Raw genomic sequence first — 25,202 nt, 5'->3', positions numbered from 1 at the left:
TTGGTAGACATTCATCGTATGTCTTTGCGTTCTGCTCTATCTTAAGGTAGCCTTCCATGCTTTATGAAGTCCATGATAGGCTCCCTCCAGTCCTCTACTTGTTCAACCTCTGAACATATTAGGTCGAAGAATTAGGGCTCCCGCTCCTTGTCCTTCGATCCTTTTCCTTGGGACATTTCTTTCTCTGCCTCAACGACATCCTTAGCTGCGAGGAGTGCCCCGAATGGGTCAGGCAGGCATTTAGGGAAGATATCCCTCTCATCATTTGCGTCAACTTCGGCTCTTAAGTCAACATGTCTCCATTCGGTTACCCAGACTAGAGTGAGCCCTGATGAAGACAATTAAATGGTGGCACCGAGCTTCAAGAGTGTGCCTTCTAGGGATATGACATAGGGAGAAATCATCAAACCATACCATGTAGGAGTTGGTCGTGTCATGATAAGGCTTGAGGGTGTGTTTCATTACGTCATAAATCCCCTTCAGTAGCTGAATGACCAGTTCAGAGTCGTCGAAGATGTTCAGGCGACTTCATAGTATTGGCCTCCGACAATTGTATCATGTTCTGTTCTAGCAGCAGTCGAAGTAGTGCAGGTGTCCACTCTGTGTCGAAGGGGTAAACCTTATTCTGGTGTTAGACCCAGTAGTCGTTTCGCCTAGAATTTTTAGGAGCCGGGACATTGTTGTAAGACTGCTGCTTACCCCCGGCCCGAGAAGCCTGTGCCTTGAAAAGGTCCAAGGTTTGATGAATCGCACCCTTAGTGCCTGCAACGGTGACTACCGCGCTGATCACTGCCTTTTGGTTGCCCCGACTGTTGGAGCAAGAGTTAGAGCTAGCAGGTTGCTGATGAGGGATGCAGTAATGATTGAATAATCCCTGAATACGAATTTCCTTGAAGATGAGCTCTAGCATGGAGGGTGGATTGGATGCCTCGACATGTAGATTGATCTTGAGAAGAATGTTCTGTACACCGATCTGGACCGCTTCCTTCTCAGTCATGAGAGTAGCATGGAAGGTTGTCAACTCTCTCCAGCAAGTGATGAGCTTGTCAACCGGCTCACCAGGGTCTTGAATTAGGCTGAGGAGTTCGATGGTATCCACGCTCCTTTGGACTTCGCATTGGTAGTACAACTGCTCCATCTCTTGCCACGTGTGTACCGAGTTGGGAGGCAGTCGAGCATATAACTGGAAGGCTGACCCTTCAAGAGTTTCGACGAACTGGCATAGTAGGAGTCATCCGTCAGTTGCTATCTCTCGAAAGGCTGCCTGAAAGTGAGCAATATTTTGGTACGGAGACGTAGTACCATTGAACAGGGGGAGCTTCTGTTGGAACATATTTTTCAGCACCTTGGTCCCTGACAGGAAGCAGGTCAATAAAGCCTACAAAACAATGGAAATTCTTGATAGTGTCAGAATGGCCCCTGAATTGGTCAAAGATGTTCATAAGCACTTCAAAAGACCACCTGCCAAGTTTCATGGCGATCAGACATGTCTAAGGCAATGAACATAAAGAAAAACTTTCAGCGAAATCGGTCTCTAGCACCTTGAAATGGACCCTGTAACTAGAGTCATACTTTTGGCACGTCAAACAGCTATGAGACCACTGCCATTAGATATGGCAAGGTTGAAAACCCCTATAGGTCAAGTTTCGATTTAATCGGGCACTCCAAGACAAAGTTATAAGTAAAATACCGATAAGGGGTAGGCCGCACACTATTCCCATGTGGCCTCACTCCATCAAAACATCATTAAAGGTGGTTGTTTTTACATTCACGGGCAGTCACTTTCGGGGCCTATATCTCACTCGTTCCAAGTTGGATAGTTCGTCTCATCAAGACGAGCAATTCAATATGTGGTACGGACCTTGACGACGCCCTAGCACAGAGAAAAACTAAATGAAAGTGATCCGTGAAGGAAGTTACATAAAATTAAGCAGCAGCATGCCTCGTTCGAGCAGCCTTATCATGAAGCTCGCATACCGGATCGACACGAAACCAATTGCATTATGTGCGTAAGATTCGAGGCTATCTCTGGTCTGAACCTCGTGTAAAATGAATGGTTGGATTTCACACACGAAGGCATCAAAACTTCTATAAATTCTGGCAGGCGGATATCAAGATTTCGGCTAAAAACACAAGACAACCAAATCTAAATCTGGACACGAAATGAAGCTACATTTATTGCAACGTGATAGTGACGACATGCTTAGTGTGATTCAATGAAGACGTCATGAAGAAACATCAAGGAACAAGCACACAATCGATATGAAGATTTCAAGATTCATCCAAAATTCAAGTCTCATGATCATGGCTCAAAAACATGATTCATGGCTCGAAGTTGTTATCAAAATGATCGCCATATCAAGCCCTACAAGAAAACAATAATCTTTCGATCAAACGGGCATCAGAACGACCCCGGGTCAGCCACGGAAGATCACGCAAGTTCTCAAGCAAAGGCAGCGACTATTCTGAAATTCCACACATTGTTAAGCAAGGGCAAAACAATCCTTTTGTACCCATTTTTAAAATTTTTTTGAATTCAATAAATTGTAATTATCTTCAATTCTAGGTAGTTTTTGGGCGTATACCCATGTTTTAACCCAATTTGATATAAACAGGCAATGCTTAATTTTACAAAGGGGGGATTCATTCTTCTTTGATCAATCAATAAAATTCTTCTTTGCTTGAGTCTGTGGGTATGACTTGGAGAGTGAGAGAGGAGAGAGAAGAAAAGGGTCGATACCCTTCGAGTTGATAACTTTCTCTCTCCTCCTCTCTTTCTCTCTCCTCTCTTTCTCTCTCCTCTTTTTCTCTCTCTTACCCTTTTTCTATCCCCTCCCCTCTTTCTCTCTCCTCCCCTTTTATCGTCTCGAATTCTTTTGTCTCTCTTCTCATCTTTATCTCTTCTTTTCTCTCTTCTTATCTCTATCTCTCTTTTCTCTATCCTCTTCTTTCATTCCCAACTTCGAGTGGGGTTTTCTCTCTCCTCCTCATTCATCCCCAGCTCCAGGTGGTGTTTTCTCTCTCCTCTTCTTTCATTCCTAATGCTAGGTGAATTTCTCTCTCCTCTTCTTTCATTCCTAATATCGAGTGAGATTTTCTCTCTCCTCTTTCATTCTCAACGCCGAGTAGGGTTTTCTCTATACTATTCTTTCATTCCCAATGCCAAGTGGGGTTTTCTCTCTCCTCTTCTTTCATTCCCAGTGTCGGGTGGGGTTTTCTCTCTCCTCTTCTTTCATTTTCAATGTCAAGTGGGGTTTTCTCTCTCCTCTTCTTTCATTCCCAGCATCGATTGGATTTTTCTCTCTACTCGTCTATCGCAGTTGGTGAAGCCTAGAGCCGGCTAGATTCTCTCTCTGCTCTTTTGTCACAGTCGGTGAAGCCTAGTACCAGCTAGATTTTTCTCTCTTCTCTTCTGTCATATTCGGTGAAGCCTAGAGTCAGCTAGATTTCTCTCTTCTCTTCTGTCACAGTAGGTGAAGCCTAGCGCTGGCTGAATTTCTCTCTCTTATTTCTCTTACTTCACAATCGATGCAAACCAAGCGTCGGCTGGGTCTCTCCCTTTCTTCTCTTTGAGCACAGTCAGCGAAGCCTAGCGCCGAATATGTCCTCTCTCTCTTCTCCTCTATATAATACAGCCAGTGAAGCCTAGTGCCGATTGCATTTTTTCTCTCTTCCGTCAAAAACACTCGATAATGCTTAGTGCCGACTGCATCTTCCTTCCCTCTCTCTCTCTTATCCTCTTGTCGCTCACACTCTTCTCTTCCTTTCTTCTCCCTCCTTCTTTCTGTTCCCTTCTTCTCTTATTTCATTTCTTATTCTTTCCTCACAATCATCATTCTGCTTCTTTCTCGTTCGATTAAGAGGGCTTGAGGTTAGCCTCTCATGGTAGTCTTGTCGTCTAGCCGTTATGTTGTTGTGTCAGGATTACTTGGCCCACATTATTGCCACAACAGACTGACCATCGTGTCGAGCTAGTCGGTACTGGTAATGACGTCTAGTAGTAACCCTGTGAGCCGGTCTTAGTTATCGAGCCTGTTTTGCTAGCACATCAGGTCAATTCTTTACTAGCTTAGTCACCACTTTGATCCTCTTGCTCAGTCGAATTCTTCTCTCCCCCCGTCTTTCTTCTCTTCTTCTTTTTGAATGCGCATGCTTGTGTACGTTCATCAAAGCAGAAAAGGGTGAGGTCTAGCCCACCTATCTTATAACATTTGCCATATATGTGTGTGATTGCAGAAAACAAGAAGAATACAAGTCAAGGGAGGCGATTCTGAACCAATTTTATTACTAGGGGGCTTTCTTCATGATCGAAGATAGCATCTACGCTAGCCAGCACGAGTAAGTCCCGAAGCCACCTTAAATTCTTCTCTCACCTGTTGGTAACACCTGCCCCCGTTCTCGAATGAGGTTCCCGAGAGAGCGATCTCAAAAATGTCCCCCGTCTTTCCTCAAAATCGGAGACACATGCCATCCAATCCCCAAGAGGATTTGGAGGGCGAGATCGCGACACCTAACCAGCTTGGTGACTCCACTAGGGATTTACTACTCCTTAGTCGGATCATTCTTGTTTGGCGGCTTTCATTATCTTGTTCTTGTTCGGTTCCTTCTTTTATTATCTGCTTTCATTATCTTCTCACATTTTATTATGGCTTGCGGGTTCTGTAACCCATTTATCCAGATCGGGGATTTTTTTATCCCCGTATTCGAGAGTGTCCCTAGGTAACAAGTCCCTTCAACTTTGTTCCTAACTATCCTTTTGAGCAAAGACCCCTTGTCTAGCTCCCAGATCTTAACCTGGACCGGTGTGAGGTGGGACATAAAAATCCTTCACTCCCCATCCCCTAGCCTTGGTGGAAACTCCACAAAGGCGCCTTGCATTTGCAGCACCTCTGTTGCCCCACACAGCATGCACCCAGCCAGTGGCAAGTCACTTGCCGGTCTTGTTCCTGAGGTATGCCGGAAGGCTGCCCAGTCCCTTTCTACCAGATGCAAACAATTGACCATTTCTTCTGTTGGTCACCTTAAGGCTACCCCCTACATTTCTTCACCATTGGTCTCTACATCTAGAGGCTCTACACATCAAGGCGGAAACCCCACAGTCTCCACCCCTCACACACACCGCAAGGCTCATGGGTTACCCACTCGAGTAACACCGCGGGGCAACCCTTCTGTTATATCGAGTCCGTGTCCAAGATCGAACCTTCTAAGGTCAGGTCCTGCGCACATTGATCACATGCATCTCATTGCTTGGGGCAACACTGTCATCATGCCAACCCGAGTACACAGGAGACGACCTCCTCGTCCTCCTACTCTGCACTACTCTGCACACACAAGCGCACCCTGTATGGGGCAGGCCTACAACTGTCTGCTTACAGACACCTGCTCGTAGTTCCCAGCCTCCTAAGGTCAGATCACTTGCATGAGCTCGAGCTCTAGCTGACTTGCAGGTCTCCCGTAATCCTTCTTCAAGGGACGCACGCGCGTCACCATCACATACATCCCCTCGCCCTAGACTTGGGCCTTCTCATGACTCAATCCTGCCCTGGCCCACTCCTTCTTCATCGAGCAAGCACCTTCAGCCTTGACACTCAAACGTTTTTCCCAAGAGTACCATTGTGAACCGGCCCTGTCACTTTGGTTGTGTCTCTGGAGCTCATAAGAGACCTTGTGGCATTGACTTGATGAAAGATCGAATCCTTCATCCTCCCCGACACAAGATGACCCAGTTCTTGACCCTCATCCATTGCCGCACCTGATCGAGACATCTCTCTCTTGTGCAAGAAGAGTTGACCAGCCGCGATCTAGATCACAATTTTGACTCGAGGTCCATCAAAACCACAAGGCTAAACGCGATAGAGGTCTTCAAATATTGACTTGGGAGGGGACCAAGGCAGTCAAAACCTGAATCCCTTCTACCCCCTTCAGACGATTAAGCCTGAAGAAGAGCTCCATAATCCCTGTGCTGTGGTTACTATCGTAGATGAAGACCCAACCACTCAGCAGCCATGGTCCCAAGACCATCGAGACCTGCCCCAACTGGACTTGAGCCTTGTATGCCGATCTTGTGAGGACATGTTCTTGACGATATAGGGACCGACGTTTATGAGTAGTGACAACGCAACAATACTCTTGGACTTGGTCAGGCTTTGAAGTTTGGAGAGGGAAAAAGGGGTTACGAGGCAGGAGGTCATCAAAGGTAGTGGCCTCAACTTCCTTGAAGGCTTCTTTGATCAAGATTTGAAGACCTCTCTCCTGCTTAACCCTGAGATAGTTGTGGACTTCACTCCAGAACCGAGCCTGAGACCTGGACTACCCCGCCTTCTTCGAATATGCAAGGGTCGTGTCTATGAACTAGAGCAGGGAGTGGGATCCAAGGACAGAATGTAGCTACGGTTTCTGCCTTGGAGGTTGGAGGCCTCTGTCTGACATCAGACCGTTGCCCTGAGTATCTTTGTGGGGCTCATGTGCACGGCTGACCTGAGGTTGTCTCAAGATGGTACTCTTAGGGAAGACCTTTGAGTACCAGGGCTTGAGGTGTTTGCTTGGTGTCTGGAGAGTGATGGAGGAAGGAGATGGTTCACGACTTCGTTTGAGTTGAGGTCGAAAAGGAACTTGTCAAGCCGTCCAGGTGACTTGGGGGTCGACCCGGGCCTGGTCAATGGGGTCGACCGGAGGTGGTCGAGACCCACGAGCTTGTATCTATGAGGGGTGAGGCAGAAGCCCATCTCTCACAAGGTGAAGCTATGTGTGTTTGGAGGGAGGACGTAGTCAACCCTCATGTGCTTGAGGTGGCGTAGAGCTAGAGCAGCCCCGGGCTATGGAAGTGCATGTAGGGTTCGGCCCGAGAAGGCTTAGCCGTAGATGTGAGCTCAAGGCAACATGAGGGTTGCCCCGAGGTGCGACTCGAGTGGATGGACCTCAAGCCCTTGGATTTGTGCGATGGGTGAAGATCTCAAGATCTCTGTCTCTATATGCCGACCCTCCAAGTGTGGAGATTCGGGGTGGTGAAGGAGCATAAGGGGTAGCCTTTCGACGAACCTCAGGAGCGACGACAACTCGCGTTCCTTTCGCGAGAGTGATGGGGACAACCTTCCAACGTGCCTCAGCAATATGACCAGTAAGAGACTGTCGGTAGTAGGGTGTGCAATATGTGTGGTGGCAGATGTGCCACCGATGCAAGAGGCCTTGGTGGAGGGTCCACCAAGGCGAGGTAGCAGGGAGGCGGGGACTTTTAAGTCCCCTCTTGCATTGATCCAGGTGAGAACATGGGAGCCAGACCGTGAGTATTGAAGAGAGTAGGGAAGGAAGCTTGAGCAGTTCGCTTCCCTGGGACAGTCACAAGTACAGGGATAAGGAAGTCCTCGACTCGAATGAATGGATTGAACATCCCAGGTGCCATAGAAATTAATGCAGAAAGTAAAAGAGGATACTGGTCAAACAAGAGCGAGCCGACTAAGGGGTAGTAAGTCCACAGTGGAGTCGTCAAGCTGGTTAGGTTACTCGATCTCACCCTCTGGATCTAGATGATCTGGCGGCCCGTATCTCGGGTTTTTAATGAACCCGGGATTTGAGATCACTCTCTCAGAACCTTGCTTGAGAGCAAGGGTAGGTATACCAATCGATGAGAGAGGAATTGAAGGTGGGTTTGGGACTTACTCGGGCTGGCTCGCGTGGGCGCGCCCTCTTAGATCACGAAGAAAGTCCCCTAGTTGCTTTAGCAGGTGCGAAATCGCCTCCCTTGTCTTACAATCCTCTTGCTTTTCGCACAACACTTATATGGTTAATTTGTAAGACAAGTGGGTCAGAAAGACCCACACTTGTCTTAGGGCAATGTACGTTCATACGAGAGGGTGATGAAGCGCAAGGTTCAAATAAATATAGAAAAGGGAAGAAAAACTCGACGAAGAGGCGAGACTAGCATAGCAATCATAAAGTCATCGACTCAGAGTGGTAGCAAGACGGGCATGGTTCTCAAGACTAGCACGGCGACAATCCAACTCGAAATCGAGACTGATATGACGGTGCTAGGCTAAGTTTACCCTCAGTCAAGTCAGACACTCTTGATCAATACTATAATTTTACTTATCAATATATTCTTGAACCTTGTAATTATAAAGAAGCTATTAATTCGGATGAATCTGATTTTTGGAATAATGTCGTTAATGAAGCAATGGATTCTATAACTAAAAACCATGTATGGGAGTTTGTAGATTTGCTTAGTGGAAGAAAACCTATTGGTTGCAAATTGATATTAAAAAGAAAACTCAATGTTGATGGTAGTATAGATAAATATAAAGTACGACTTGTTGCTAAAGGGTATAACCAAAAGGAAGGTATAGATTTTGTTGACACTTTTTCTCCAGTATTAATATTTCCTTCTGTTAGAATTTTGATGTTTATTGTGGCCAACCTTGATTTAGAATTGTTTCAAATGGATGTTAAAACTGCATTTCTCAATGGAAATTTAAATGAAGAGATATACATGTTACAACCTGAAGGACATATTGTTGAAGGCAAAGAAAATAAAATGTGAAAACTAATTAAATCACTATATGGATTGAAGCAATCTTCTAGACAATCATATTTAAAATTTAATGATGTAATTATGAAGCTTGGTTTTGTTTATAATGAAAGTGATCATTATATTTATTTTAAAATTAGTGGGAATAAGATAGTGATATTGTCTTTGTATGTGGATGATATTCTGAATGCTGGAAAGGACATAGATATGATTAATGAAACAAAATCATGATTGAAATATAATTTTGAAATGAAAGATATGGGGGTTGCATCATATGTTTTAGGAATTGAAATTACAAGAGATAGATCAAAAAGGATGTTCAGCTTATCTCAAGAGCATTATTTAGAATATGTTCTCAAGAAGTTTAAAATGGATTTATACAAGCCAGTCTCCACCCCTGTTGATAAAGTAGTTAAATTATCCATTGATTTATGTCCTACTAATGATAATGATGATATGAGAATATTGCATATGCTCAAGCAATTGGGTGCATTAATTATGTTATCTCATGCAATTGGGTGTTGTATCCTGGGTTACTCTGATGCAGATTGGAGTAGAGACTTTGAAGATAGTAAATCCACTTCGGGTTTAGTTTTCATACTTGGTGGAGGTGGTGTATATTGGTACACTCAGAAACAAGATTGTGTTGCTTTATCAACCATAGAAGTAGAATATGTGGCTTGCAGTTTAGGATCACAAGAGGCTGTTTGGTTGAGAAATTTCCTCATGGATTTAAAGTTGGAATGCATTGAAAATTGACCTATAAATATGTTATGTGATAATAAAGCAGCCATTGTTGTTCTCAAGAATTAAAAAATAAAATCTAAATCCAAGCACATTCGCAAGAGGTACCGCCATATTCGAGATGTAGTAGAATATAGAGATATAACAATTGATTATATACCTTCAAATGGAATGATTGCAGATCCATTGACTAAGGCTCTGAGGCGAAAAATTTTCGAGATACATTTAGCCGCTATGGGACTGAGATATAAGTCCAAATGAAAATCCAACAATGGTTCATAAAATCATATTGGTGGGTATATGAAAATCCCATGTGAAAAACATGATGCAATGCCACATACAAGATGTTAAAGAGCCTGCAGGCTGGGTATATGGAAATCTCATGTAGCAAGTATGAGGTAATGCCATGTACAAGAAGTTATAGGGCCTACAGCGCAAGTGGGAGATGTTGGAAATATGGCCTATCAGGCGCTTTTATCTCGAGAATTTATTTTTCACTATTGGTACAAAAGCCATATTGTATAGTATATGAGAAATCTCATGTGGTTGACATGAGGTAATGCCCATTTTGGAGCTTTTAGAGAATGTTGCACTAGAGGGAAAACCCAATGTCACTGGAGGGAAAACTATTTATGTGTTTGAATTCTTTGTAGGAATTTTTATTATATACAAAATTATTTAATTTCTAAATATCTTATAGCAAGTTGTAGGAATGCTTGGATGACATCCTATTATAAGAGTCATTAGTGCACTAATGATATGTTTAGCTCATTATATAGGATTAACAGTTTGGTGACAACTTGTTATTCTAATTGGCTGCACTTAAGGAAATTAAAGCAGGAGTTATACTTGAATCTCAACTCCTATAGACTATGAATGTGAGAGTTACAAAATATGGTTCTCTATAAAAAGAAGTTAACCCCTTGAGTAAGAAAACCATAGAGAATGATGGAAAATTAGTGAAGGAGATTCACTAAGAGGTATGAAACCTTAAGTCCCTCGTGTGATTTAAGGACAGATCTGAGTAAGTTATTTATCAATTTTATTTATTTATATATTGATTTTCATTATTGGGACTAACACTGGAATCCCAAGAGTGTCAAGGTTTCTAGTTTCCCTTTTTCGTTTGTTGGGGCCCGACTTGGAAAGGATTGAGGTGTGCCCATGGAATCCAAGGGTTCGTATTGCATGAGCCACCCACATCCAAGGGTCAAAATTGAATTTTATTTTAAATTTTAAATTTTTTATCCAAAAAGGATGTAAATATGAAATTTGGTCTTATGATTCAATTCTATTATTAGAATTGAATAAAAAAGAATAAAAACTATTTTGAATAAAAAATATTGCTCAAAACGAATTTAAGGGTATTTTGAATACTTATAAAATTACTATATTTTTTAAACATTTTAGTTTGATTTTGTTTACAAAAATACATCTCACCTACAAATTTCAAATAAATATGGTTTTTTTTTAAAATAAAAAATAGAATACAAGAGTAATTCATAGCCATTGAATTTGCCCTTATGAGGTAACCCGTCCACATCAGTTCTACGGAATTAATGATAATCCAAATAAGACGCCGGCCCAAGGGGTGATTTCCAAACCTGTGAATGTTCGATTTGATTACTCGGACAACTGCAAAAGTTGATAACGCTAGTAGTCGAACAACTGCAAAAGTTGATAACGCTAGTAATTTCCAAGTTGTCCGAAAATGACCGCATTAAAAAAAAAATTTGCTGAAATGGAAGGGCAAGGAAGGAGGAGCTGGCTTATAACCCTAGATATTTGGTCGGATACAAGTAGCAAGGAGAGTGAGAGTTTGGAGCCAGTAAATACAGAGAGAGAAAACGCAGGGCCACTAAACCTAGAGGGAGAGGGGTAGGAAATAGTGGTGATATGGGTGATTCAGAGGAGGTGAGTCGGGTGTCGACCTGCACCATCACTCCCTCGCGGGCATCGCAGGAGCAGCACCTGCAACTGTCGCCTTCGGAAATCTACCTGCTCACCGCACAGTACATCCAAAAGGGCCTCCTCCTACCCAAACCCGATCCCAATCCCAAGTTCTCCTCTCCTTCTATGGACTCTGTTCTACAGAGGCTCAAGGCCTCGCTGTCGGAGTGCCTCTCCCACTACTTTCCGCTGGCCGGCCGCCTGACCTCGCACCCTGATGGCACCATCACCATCCATTGCAACGATGCTGGTGTAGAGTTTGTACACGCCAAGGCGATCCATATCACATTAAATGACATCCTCAGGTCTCCATATGTTCCCCTTGTGGTGAGGTCCTTCTTTGTTCATAGCGGAGCTATGTCTCATGAGGGGCGCTTCCTCCCGTTACTTGCGGTTCAGGTATTTTCTTTCATCTCCTACTTCTTTTTTGGTAACTACAGTTATGGATTGTAGGGTAAAGGATGGATTTATATTTCATAGAAGGTCATGGTCACTCTTAGTTGTTAGATTGCGATGTAAAATCAAGTACTCAGCAGTGTGCCACAAAGAGCCCCCTTAAATTCCTTCAAATTTTCCTTTAAATTATTATGTAAACTATAGTTTGGGGACGCAGCCGAAGCACTCTGACCCAACCCACTTACTTAACCTCACCATGTGGGCAAGGCCGTTTGCCCCAAGTTGTATTTTTTTAAAAATCCAAAAGATTTATAAAATATATGGGAATTTTATATAAAGTTTTGTATATGATTTGGATGTTTTTGGTTAGTAAATATTTTTTTGTCATAATCTCTTTTTTTTTATTTAAAAATGTTCTTAGCAATTAATCAATTTTTCTAGAAGTAATTTTCATTTGCTTGTTTAAGGTTAGTTGGACTGTCTAAGCTTGTTTTCGATTTTATCTTTGGTGCTTAATGTGATTCTCTCATCCTTTTTTACACTGGCGTCCTCCAGTTTGAGAGTTCCACCAAATGCTAGAACCAACAGTATTGTATACACATTGCAAGTCTCGAGCTTTTCATGGAAAGCCCAAGAGCTCTTGGATCACCTTTATTCCAAGGCTTCTAGAGAGAGAAAACTAGAAGAGGAAAGTTTTTTTTTTTGTAAAGAGCAAAAAACTTTTCTAGAGTGAGACATACATCCATATATGAAATCTCTACCTTTATCGCAAATCAATTTTATCCCCATTTAGAAATACCATATCATATGGGATTCCCATATCTCATCTCTCTACCACTAAGAATATTGAAAGTATCATGGACGTCTTTGCACCCACAAAGAGGCCGACTTCAAATCCAACATCTGCCACTCGTCCCGCAGTGGATGTAATAAAAGATGTCAGTTCTCATAATCATTATCTGGTGATACATCACAACACAAGAGCTCTCACATACTCTATAGAGATATGCACCATGAGATTTTAAGGAGCAATATATCTCTGCAAGGAGAACCACATTAAATCTTCATCAAACTAATGTGGAACACCTCTTCTCTTCTATTAAAACAATGCTCGAGCCTGCCCTAGACTAAGTTGGCCACACCGGATTGAGTATCTCTACTAATTCATCGTGAGCTACTCTACGCTCAAGAGACTACTCAACCCCTACTTGTACTCCCACTCATCTCATCTAATAAAAACATTTTTATCATGTAAGCTAATAAATTCAATTTCAAAAATATTTTATTATGTTATCATACTTTTTCAAAAATATTTCACAAAAGAGCATCCAACGTAAAACCTCGTCGCTGATCTGAACATCTGATTGGAGTACACTTGTCTCTCTAGGTACCACTTTAACTGTGATGTCAATGGTCTTCTCAACCTACTATTATTCCGTATTGACCAGATTGTTTTCTTAGCTCTGCCCCCAACCCGACCAAATCATACATGACTAGAGGAGAGCACACTAAAGTAGCAACATCAAACTCCACTTTTTAATATAGTCACAAGGTCAATAAGGGCACTTAGGATCAATAAGTGACTAGCTATATCTCGCACGGTGTAATAGAGAATAGGGATAATCCTATCCACCTCTACTTCTCTTGTAGTACTGGTCTTGTAAGCTCGTGTGGTGTGAGTCGTACATTACCGTGTAAATGAGAAACAATACTAGGATCCACATCGAATTCACATCATACAAGTCTTAGTTCAACCGGAACCATACATCCCGTCGCATTCAATGCACCACTAGGTCACACCCAAGCAACTAATCTGAGCATGTCCGATGCTCACAGTTGGTAATCATACTACATTGATCCGGAGGGATGACCTACTCATATAGATCATGTCGATTCCTAACTATCGAATATCATCTCGATCTCATATCAAGGTGATACTCAGATACCTAGTGTGTGTTTCATCCTCCAATGTCCCAAACAATGGGGTCAGTCAATGCCATGTAAAAGAGTTGGCCAATCCTACTGACAAAGAGTTGGCCAATCCTGCTGACAATATTATCTAACAACGAACTAGCGTCCTAGTGCAATAGTGTGAATGCCTAATCAAATCATGTGTGTCATGAACAAACTATAATACCATAATCACTCACATAAATGGTAAAGAAAAAAGAACGTTCATGTACTAAAAAGAGTTTGACAATGATGATTGTGTATAAAACCAATTAAGGACTCTCAGGTCCCAGCCCTATACTTCTTTCAAGCTATAAGCTTAGTCATGGGGGTCAGCTGGTGGGATAACATGTCATAATTGTCTCTCTCCTCTTAATGACACCTCATACATAGTGATACCGAGTCTCTACGTGCTATGTCTTACTGTGAGAGCTTGTGCTTCCATTTTATCACCAAAACACGCTCACAGGCTCTCCAACATTCATTATGATCACTAGATTTGTAGTTTCCTTATGAGCCATACGCTCTGCCCACAATGTTACGAATCAATCCATATACTATGTATTTACACTGAACGTGCCAATCATTTCATCTGACTTGTTGCACCGAGAAATCGCTCCCACTTCCAAAGTGGAGACATTTTTAGATGTCAACCATCAATAGTCTTAATCATCATCTAATTAGACTTACTCTATCCTCCTAGTGGGGATCATTTCCCAGAAAGATCCATGAGTGGTTATGGTTATCTGGAGATATTGGAGTGTCAAGTTCACTGTGTGTCAATGTTCCGGACTTGGATTGCTCTAGTGGTGGCTTGACAAGCCCCACAACACATCCCATCATTTACACAATATGGCATTCATTAGACTGCCTACTACACTCAAATGTAGTTCACAAATCATTTTTTCAAATATTAGTTTCCATCTATGGACAGAGATTCAAATGCAGCACATGGCCTTTTTTTGTCGGAAAATCATTGGACCCTCCATCATGCATCCTAAATCTTTCCAAAATTTTCTTAATGTAATTCAATTAAGACAAACATAAGGAGCCTCTTATAATGATTGTGCGTGATCGCAAGATCGAGCACGTGATGCACTTTGCCCATGTTTTTCACATAAAAAATGGGGGACAACCACTCTTCATCAATCTTCTCCATATCATTCTATGCCCTTAAAATCTCGTCAACTCGCAGTAACAAGATCATGGAATTCCCACTATTCTCGATGACAGATCCTTTTAAGAAATATTATTTGATCAACCATATGGTCAAGTTCCATAGCCGAACTCACTATAACGGCAAATGTGAGGCGAACTAATACTATTCTCACCAACAGGGAGAATGTCTCAATGTAATCCATACACTCAATTGCGTCAACCGTCTCACCACTTTGCAGTTTATTGGGCTTTGCATATAGTCCCATCAACCTATCTATGAGAGAGAAGATCCACGAATTTCCAAACTTAGTTCTTCTCCATGCAATAATCCATTTGCCAGTAATAAATGGTCTGAGTTGTTTCCTGACTATCAACCCATTTCATTCTCGTCAATGGATATACAAGCCAGACCTTTCCTCTTCATGTACTCTTATGAGGCTCAAGAAATAATAGCGGTTCCCTCCCACTATCTTCAAGATTTTGAGATACTCTTGCTATTATCCTTTAGTGGAGGAATCTCCTCACCACTCTCTATTTGAGATCATTAGTAATCCAAGGCCTCTAATTTTTAGGAACTTCTGCTCAATATGTCCACGTCGTAGGATTTAATATTTTTAGGTTACCCTCTTCAGACTCACAAACTAAGACATACCTATTGAAGTTCTAAAAAACATCTAGTTAGGGTTAAAACTATTGACCTCTAGTTTAACTCATTGTCGTTATAAGAACAACTAACACCCAAGGACTAAAAAAGCATATACGGGATTTGTGACTGGTCCATGACTTCATTAAGGAGTTTTAAGACACAGATCTCGAAGGCACCCTATATGAAATACACACAATAGTCAATAAAGCATCTCCGAAAAGCTCACATATAGACATATTTGTGTTATCAAAGATATCGTTCAGTAGCGTATGATTCTTTCTCTCGTACTACCATGTTGGTATAAATTATAGGACATCATTTCTTGCTGACGAATCCCATAATCCTTTGAGAATCAATTCAACTATGTACTCGTGTGCATTATCAGTTCTGAGAATTATATTCTCCTTCTTGACATGTTCTCAACTTCCACCTTAAATCTAGTGAAGCAATAAATTGCCTCCAGTCAAGTGAGATTAAAAATACTCACTTATGGTGCAAGTAATAACATTGAGGTTCCTCAAGTCAAGTGAGATTAAAAATACTCACTTATGGTGCAAGTAATAACATTGAGGTTTGTCACAAGGCCTCCATCATCCAAGGGAACAAAAAAAAGTTTAAAGGTTATATGATATGTATGCCTTAGAAAATGGGTTTTCTAGTGGATACTACAATTGAACAAAGTTTAACATGGGTGGATACACTTAGTTCAACGATCCATCGTAGAAAACAATTCTTTGGGAAAAGGTAATCATACACAAGGTATCTCAAACCTGCATCCTTTTAAGAAAACAAATTGATTGTCCTATAGAAGAGGGTCTGGATGCTAAGAAGTAGGCTACTCCTCATCCCAGGAGCATAGAGTATATAATGGAGCAATATTATTCAATTTGGAACATATGATGATCTAGATGACTTTATATGTACCGCACCCTTAGCGATGTTGTTCCTCATCTAATGCTTACATCCCCCACTGGCACGAGGGAACCTAAATGAATCCGTCTTCATACCATGCTATGTTCTAATGCTCCCAATTTTATAATCCAATGAGTTATCTTCCACCCCATGCATACACTAGCATAGACAGTAAGTAGACGGTTCATGCCACTTTCAACTTAGTACATACATGAGTGAAGTGGCAAATCTATCATGCGACGATTGTAGGTCAAGATTGACTATAAACATTGGAAAGATGTGCTTGCTTCTCCTCCATTTGCTACTAGCACCCTCGACCTCCATATCCTCTTCCATTATAGCAATGTTGCCACTAGGTTAGCCCTTGGGTTTGCCACTGCACTTGGACCCCCATACCATGGCAAATAAGCGGGTGCAGGCTCATAGAGCGGCACCAAGACTCTAACTCTAGATGTAGAGATGAGTGACGCTCCAGAAAAGCATCTTGAATATCTCCATCTGGTTCCCAGGAATAAGGAGATAACCAATGGACAAACATTGATCTGTGCCTGCCACATCAATAATACTAGTTTCAATCATGTCTAAAATCTATGTGATTCTTTTCTTCAAATGCTCCATCATGGAGACATTTGGCTGGACATCAAATGTCCATATAAATGTATCAAATGTCCATGCGAGCAAACTAAAGGTGGTGGCTAGCCTTAATGCCCGACTATAACTTTCAGACTCACTTTTTTTGTCATTGTACATGCCATTTAACATAAAGTAGTATGCATAATGATCATTATTGATCCATTTCTGATAAGTCTCCATCTAATGATAAACCTAGATAGTTTTCCCTTACCTCAAGTGGGTCTCATTAAGTGGGTAATAGAAAAAACATATATAACAAAAAAAATAGGATCCCACCATCTAAACGTTTTCCATTTAAGGATTTGGGCAATCCAAACATAGAAATGCCCTAGCAGTCTATGTTCGTGAATGTCGAAAGAAAATCACAATAAATTAGATACCATGCATAGACAGTTTTTTTCATGCACAGTTGCCCATTCATAAAATGTATCATTGTTTATAACACTTCCTCGAGTCTTCAAGAACAAAAAGAAAAGTCCAACTTCCAAAACGGCCCAAAGCAAAAATTTTGTGCCCCTAAATAGGGGTGAGGGCTAGTAATCAACATTAGATCAAATCTGGAGAGCAAGGATCCTAATCATCATCATCAAGGAAGTGATTGCATTCGAGATGCAAAATCCCACATCAAAAATGGCAAGTGATCACAGATCCAACATGAGATGTAATCAGATTGCATGGTCGTACCAGCATCGAAGGGGCCACAACAAACAACACATGGGGCTAAAAATATGATTTTAGGGCCAAAAAAAAGTTTTTCCAAATATAATCAGCAAATGAGACCCTATAAGTTGCATCCCACTTTCCAAGCAGCCCCCATATAAGTTTTTCTGAAAATAGACGCCCAGACGCGAAGTTATGCCCTTTGGAAGTTTGAGGCTACATTGTTACAATGCACAGCCTGGGCCACACCAAAAGAGTCTGTGGCCACAAATAACAGTGTGCATTCACGGCTGCAACACTAAACATGCAGCCTCAGGGAACAGGGAGAGGCTGTAAATAAATGCATGAGGTTGCAGCCGTAATCCTCTTCATGCGGCCATAGGTAACAATAATTAGGTCGCATGAGTTCACTGAGCGGCTACGACCGCAGGTTATGATGTGCGACCTCAGGACCCGAAGCCACGCAGTTTGGTACGACCATGGCCACTCAAATAACCGTGCGATCTCAAGGATAAGGGAATGAAAAAAATAAAATCCGCACATGCGACACATGTACACCACATGTCTACGTGCTGCACATGTGCCACGCGCATGTCTGCCAATAGTGTGCAGGGCCTGTCGGTCCCTACTGCCATGCATGCACCACAGGTCCACCAAGGGACCACTGAGCCGGGCCACCTACACTTCACATGACTAGGAGCCCACCACTTGCGCATATGACATGCGTCCATGCAGGCGGGCGTTGTCCTTCTGGTCCACTGCGGACCACCACAGCTTCAATAAAAGTGAAAGCTTCAAAAAAATTTAATCCTTCAAAAGGGTGATTTTTCGAAATTTAAATCTTATTAGAAATAATTCCTTTTTAAGAGTATAAATTTGAAAATGTAAAACTTTTGAAAATTTAATTATTTAATATAACAAACATATAATTATAATATAAATGAATAAAAGCTGTTGGTCAAAAAATTTGTAGTTATGTTTTATAACATTATAACATTACTAAGTACACTGATGAAAATTTTCTTTTTGTAGTTTTAATAATTATTTGGAAGCTATAAATTTAATATAAAATGTTATTGAAAAACTCAAATCATATTCGTAATATTTCTTTAAGCATAATGTAAAAATTTAAATTTCAAAAATAAATTATTAAATATGATAAAATTATAATTATAAAATAAAATTTATATTTAATAAATAGACATAGTCAAATTTAAAATTCTAAATATTTTTAATAAGGAATAATGCATATAATATTTTGTTTAAAATAGGTATTTTAATATGTATTTCAAATTGATTTCTCATTATTTTATCTATGTAAACTAAAATAGTTAACGCATACAAATTATATATAACTGGAGTTTGAAATTATAATTTGCAAAACAATATTTCTGAAATTATAAGATTAAAATCATGATTGGTTAAATACTAGATGCATGTTAACTTCTGTAAGATAAATTTAATGCAAGTCGACTGTCCAGTTTGTGATCCCGCTCTCGATAATAAACGAGATTTCATGGATCAGCCGAACTTTGATGAAGAAAAGAATCAATAGGTAAAATCGTAGTTCAACCATCGTTTTTAATTTTGGGGCTTATATTATTTTTTTGCTAATTGTTCATATTTTAATTGATTGTACTTAATTTATAATTTTTTTTTTACTATAAAGATAAATTTTCTTAACAATAGAATACATAATTCAATTAAAAAATTATTATATTGTAATTTAAAATTATATAAAGTTACTATATTTTTTACACATTTAAGTTAAATATATTTATATTAGTATGTATAAGTTATAACCACAATTAAGAACTTTTATTTTGTATAAGTTATAACCACAATTAAGAACCGTTATTTTTCAAATCTACGGAATCCAATGTACATGGCCTCTAAACTCTATCATAAAATAATATATTCAGTTTAATTAAATTGTACATTCATGTTAATTGCTTTACAGTAGATTTCACATAAATTGACTCGAGAGCACAGCATAGTTCCATAGCAAAAAAAAAAAAACAGTACGTTACACTATTTTATACAGTAGTGTACTTAAGATTAATAGAAACAAAAGAAGTATGAAATAGGGGAGAAAATCAATATTGATGCTTTTCCAAAACGGGTTTGATTCTTGCTGGTTACCAATTTTAATCGATGTTTCTTGATTCATATTTGAGGATTTAAAATCATTACTTTATGAAACTCGCACCCAATCTTTGACAAGCATACAAAGGGAATTGGTTATCCCGTTTTCGAAAATAAATGAGATTTTATAGACGAGCTTTGATGAAGAACAAGATAGATTCCAATAAAAATTAATAGGTTAAGGTGTAGTTCGATTACCGTTTATATTGATGAGGTTTATACTTTTTTGCTAAATTTTTCATATCCTAATTGATTTTTTAATTAATTTTATTTTTTATTTTACTATAATTTATGTATTTAAGTTAAATTAACGTACAAATATATGTTAATTGTTATTTATAAGTTATAAGTTATAACTTACTATTTAACTTATAAATATAGAAGTTATAAACATATATTTATAACTTATAGTTTATAAATATTTGAATTATTCTTTATAAGTAAAATATATAATATATTGCTAGAACAAACTCTTAAAACTTGATTACTACATGTATTTGAGTTAAAAAATATAAATTAGTTATAAACCTACAATATAACCTAGCAAGACCACAACAAAAAAATGTCTTTTTTGTCCATTTTTATGCAATCAAAGCTTTAAGCCCTTGTGTGAGTGTGTAACGCACGTGCCGTTTTAAACTCTGCAAATGAAAAGTTCTACATTTATGTTAAGTTTTTAAAAATAAATTCGACACAAATTGAGCTGGTAGCACAACAGAGTACCGTCACAAAAATGACACATTGAATGTTTTAATATTAATTAAAGGTAAACCTGCAACATAGTCTAGCAAGGACACAAAAACATAAAACTTCCATTTTTAATTTGCAATCCATAACATGCCCATTTAATCTCCAATGAGATAATCTATCTAGTTTAAATAAATTCTATATTTTTTAAAAGTAAATTTCTCAAAAATTCAATAGGTAGCACAACATAGTGCCAACAAAAATGACACATTTCACTGTTCTAGATAGTAGTTTACTTGAGATTAATCAAAACACACAAGTGGTATCAATACTGGTATCAATACTTTCTCAGAAGTGGTTTGATTATGGTGAATTACTAATCCTAAGTAGTAGTTTACTTAAGATTAACATAAAACCCACATTTTAATAAATTTTGGTTGCAAGTAACTAATTCATATATGTAGAATGGTCATAAATGGTTAGAGATAAATATAATGTGTTCAAAGAGAAAAAATAAAATAGTGTAATATTATAGTTCAGAAAAATGGATTTAGATATAAAAAAAAAAAATCAGAGAGAGACATTGTTAGAGATAAAGGACTCAGATAGATGATATGGTTAGGATGTTGTCAGGGAGTAAAAAGACACGATTAGATGATTTCTTAGTATATATTGAACTCAAATCAGGTGCGGAGCACGTGCAGTCTGCTAGTAATAATAAATGCAAGGGGCATGAATTTCTAATTTTGAATAATTTGAAACTATTACAATATGGGCTCTAGTGGTTGAACAAAAATATATTGATTCTTTCTCAAATTACTGACTATAACCCCTATTCTCCTATAAGCAACCACCACTTATCATTATCATTGTACAAGATGGGAAGAGATCCGTTGTCGCCATTTCTGTTCACTTTGGTGACAGAGGGTTTTAGCCTAATGCTTAAAAGAATTGAACAGAGATGTAGGTTCAATGGCTTTAGGGTGGCTGTTGGGGGACTAATTATCTCACACCTCCAATATGTTGATGATACACTCATCTTTTGTGGTGTAGAGGTGGATCAGGTACAAGCGATCTCTTTATTCTTACGATATTGTGAGGTTGCCATTGGTCTCAAAGTTAATTTTTCAAAAACCACTTTAGTGGACATTGGTGTTGAGGTTGCCTTGGTTAAGGATTTAGTTTTGACGATGGGGTGTACGGTTGGTAGTCTTCCTTTTAATTATCTAGGAATTCCTATTTCGAATAAAAGGCTACCAAGATCGGTGTTGAACCCAGTAATGCATAGAGTTATTTCTAAGCTGGATTTATGGAATTCTAAATTCTTATCTCTTGGAGGGCGTGTTAATCTGATCAAATCAATTCTGTCTAATATGCCTGTGTACCTGCTATCCTTGCTTTATGTACCAGCCCCTATTGTTAAAGAAATTGAGTGGCTTATGCGCAATTTTTTATGGGACTTGTTTAATGGTAACAGGAAATACCATTTGGTGAGTTGGGATAAAGTTTGTACTCCTAAAGCTGAAGGGGATCTGGGGATTCGCAAGATCAAACTAGTTAATTTCGATATGTTATCCAAATGGTGGTGGAGGTCTTTAAATGATGGAGATCAATTGTGGTAGTAAGTTTTGGTTGCCAAATATGGTGTGGATAATAGTGGCATTATTCGTCAAGGAAGAGGAGGAAATTGTCAATCCCAGTTGTAGAAAGGTATATACTCTACTAAGGAATTGGTGATGAGAAATATGAGGTGGGAAGTGGGTTGAGGGCCCACTATTGATTTTTGGAATCATAAGCGGCTGGGTGATGGACTGTTGAGGTCTAAGTATAAGGAAGTGTTTAATAGACAGTCAATCAACATTTAAAGGTGGAGGAGGCATAAGGTGGACTGTTAATAGATTTTCCTGGGATATTCGTTTGAGTTATAATAGGGTGCCGGATGTTGTTTTTAATCAGTTTTGTGAGCTGTTGCTAGATCTTGATGCGGTTTATATATCCAAGCATCATGAGGATGAGGTTGTATGGTTGTTAACTACAGATGGTATCTTCTTGGTGAAGTCAGTGTATCATTTATTATTTCATGATAGACTAAGACGGGAACAACCAAAGCTCAGATCCTTTAGGAAATGTTGAATCCCACATAAGATTGAAATATTCTTGTGGACTCTTTTGCAAATTAAAGTGCTAACAATTGACAATTTGAAGAAGAGGGGGAAGATAATTGTCATATTTACTTGTTGTGTAAAAATGATGCGGAGACTGGAGAGCATTTGTTCATTCATTCCCTATTTACTTCAGCATTGTGGACCTGGGCCTTTCAAGTTACTGGTTTTCAAATGCCTTTACCAATACATCTTATTGATCAGTTAGATCAACTCTCGATTCCTTCTTTGCTTAAAAAAGGGGTCATGATTTGGCAGATTTTCTGGGCTTGAATCCTTTGAGAAGTTTGGTTGGAGAGAAATAGGTGAATTTTTTAGGGCTTCAGTTGGGAGATGGATCGTGTAAAGGACAAGATTTTTCAAAATGTTTGGTTGTGGTTTTCTTCTATGATAGAAGGTATTGGGGTTTCAAACATTGATGTTTGGCTAAATGTGAGGAGTTTGTTATACCAACGGATCTCTAGACCCATTATTTGTTGTCAATGGACCCCACCCAATCTTGGATATCTTAAGTTGAATTTTGATGGTAGCTTTTTTGGAAATCCAGGACGTGATGGTTTTGGTGGTGTGATTAGATATTATCAAGGTGTAGAGATAATCACATTTTGTGGCTTGTGTGGGATAACTACAACAAACCAAGTAGAAATGTTAGTTATACTTCAAGGTTTAAAGCTGTTGAAGGATCATTGTGATCATTTCGAATGGTTGGTGGAAGGGGATTCTCTTTAATATTATCAATTGGATGTCCGCATCTAGTAAGCCACCTTAGAGCTTGAGAAGGTTTTGATTGGAAGCTCTGGATATTTGTCGCAATAAGGTAGTAGCTTTCAATCATGTCTTTAGGGAAGCGAATGAGAGGGCAAAGTTGTTTGCTAAGGATGGAGTGTTGGCCCCAGTTTTTGGTGCTCAATTTCTTATTCGTTTAATTGTTGTGTTTTTCATCTCTTCACTGTAAATGTTGGATTGATTGAGTAATAAAGTCATCGTGACCTTTTCAAAAAAAAAAAACAAGAGAAAGAAAAATAAAAAAAATAAAAAAGAAAGAGGGGAAGAGATCCATGTAACATGGACAGGTGTCTTTTGAGGTTTTCTGCGCTTGTTGACACAATAATGATGCGACACATATAACTAATGCCTTACAAACCTTAGACAGTTTTTAAATTTCACTATAAAATAACTCAATATCACATGCGTGCATCCCCTTCTTTAACCAATCTACATATTTGTTGTGATTAAAAGCCTAATTTTAGAATTGGAGTTTTTAGCACTCATATCAATTTTAGACTCATAAGCATCCTTATCTTTGTAACATAGGAAGAAATTTCAAAACTTATATTTTTGTTACCATCATGCAGGTTACAGAGCTAGCCGATGGCCTCTTCATTGGGTGCTCTTTCAATCACGTAGTGGGGGATGGGACCTCCTTCTGGAACTTCCTCAACTCCTGGTCTGAACTCTCCAAACACATCAACGACAAGGGCGAAGCCTGCACCTTATCTCGACCGCCTACCATCAGGCAATGGTGCCCTGCAACCAATCCCCCGGTGTGCCTCGACCCTCCAATTGACAGTTGGTCCCTGCCTCCAAAGCCCTCACCCCCGCTCTTCAACGATCGAATCTTCTATTTCCCAGCCCACTCAATATCCAGCCTCAAAGCCAAGGCTAACTCTCAAAATATGGACGCCACTTCACCAATCTCCTCTTTCCAAGCCTTCTATGCCCATGTCTGGCGCACCATCACTCGTGCTCATGAGCTTCCAGAAGCACAAGAGACATGGTGCGGTCTGTCGGTGTCATACCGTTCAAGGGTGGTCCCACCCATGGCTCCTTATTTCTTTGGCAATGTTGTCAAACCGATTTTCTTGAGAACCACAGCTGGAGAGCTTTTGGGTAGAGACCTTGGCTGGGGTGCTAAGCTCATTCAAGATGCCATCGCAAAGCAAACTAATGAGGAAATATGCTCATGGTTGGAGGCCAATGCAAAGGCTCCAATCGTCTTTGAAACTACGGGGTTAACAACATCTCCGGGTGTGTTGATGGGGAGCTCACCTAGGTTTGATGTTTATGGCAATGACTTCGGTTGGGGGCCACCCCTGGGCGTGCGCGTCGGATACGATAACAGGTTTGATGGCAAGTTGTTTGCTTTCCCAGCCAGAGAGGGCAGAGGCGGCATTGAGCTACATTTTTACATGAATTCAAATGCCATTGCTGCACTCGAGAGAGACAAAGAGTTCATGGAGGCAGTGGAAGAGAAGACTGATTGATTTATTTATAGAGGGAGAAAAAGTGAGAACTAGAAGCCCAGACGATTTTTAACTGTTGTGATGCTAATCTATTTTCAGCAACGCTATCATTTATTAGAGTTTGAAGATCAAACATTGGATTGAGGTTTCCTTCTTTATCAATCTCTGATGCGAATAATTTTTTAATACCATTAGGACCATGATTTTTTGAAAGCCAAATTTAAAACACACTATGAATAGAAGTCGTCAAGAATAACCCTCGAGTTTGGACTGAAAACTCTGTATACATTAGTCCACAACTTGTGTGATGCTGCGACACTCTTGAAATCGAATAAATTCACATCCTATAGGAATTTTTTGGTTTCCTTATTAATTGTTGATTTCGTACCTCATCC

At 39.7% G+C, this 25,202-nt stretch overlaps 2 protein-coding genes across 2 annotated transcripts; both read left to right on the top strand.

Annotated features, from left to right (window-relative positions):
* The first annotated feature begins 8,779 nt into the window (after window positions 1–8,779).
* LOC148779162 (secreted RxLR effector protein 161-like) lies at window positions 8,780–9,280 on the top strand. Its single transcript, XM_088856607.1, has one exon. The coding sequence runs from the start codon at window positions 8,780–8,782 to the stop codon at window positions 9,278–9,280; it is 501 nt and encodes a 166-aa protein (XP_088712733.1).
* A 1,786-nt stretch (window positions 9,281–11,066) lies between these two features.
* On the top strand, window positions 11,067–24,961 carry LOC18440285 (putative acetyltransferase At3g50280). The gene is made up of 2 exons (XM_006850435.4): window positions 11,067–11,614; window positions 23,920–24,961. Exons 1-2 carry the CDS (start codon window positions 11,162–11,164, stop codon window positions 24,826–24,828), a joined length of 1,362 nt encoding a protein of 453 aa, XP_006850498.1. The 5' UTR covers window positions 11,067–11,161; the 3' UTR covers window positions 24,829–24,961.
* Window positions 24,962–25,202: the final 241 nt, after the last annotated feature.

This window comes from Amborella trichopoda, chromosome 13 (genome assembly GCF_054954075.1).
Source record: "Amborella trichopoda isolate Santa Cruz 75 chromosome 13, AtrichopodaSantaCruz75HAP2 v2.0, whole genome shotgun sequence".
NCBI lineage: Eukaryota > Viridiplantae > Streptophyta > Magnoliopsida > Amborellales > Amborellaceae > Amborella > Amborella trichopoda.
Note: the sequence above shows the minus strand (reverse complement) of the source record. Positions and strands in the feature narration are given on the sequence as shown.

What these genes read in the sequence shown, in the direction of transcription:
- LOC148779162 (XM_088856607.1), top strand. Translation starts at nt 8,780, where the DNA reads ATGGGGGTTGCATCATATGTTTTAGGAATTGAAATTACAAGAGATAGA.
- LOC18440285 (XM_006850435.4), top strand. Translation starts at nt 11,162, where the DNA reads ATGGGTGATTCAGAGGAGGTGAGTCGGGTGTCGACCTGCACCATCACT. An exon ending in TCCCGTTACTTGCGGTTCAG is followed by an intron (nt 11,615 to 23,919) that starts GTATTTTCTTTC and finishes ACCATCATGCAG; the next exon opens with GTTACAGAGCTAGCCGATGG.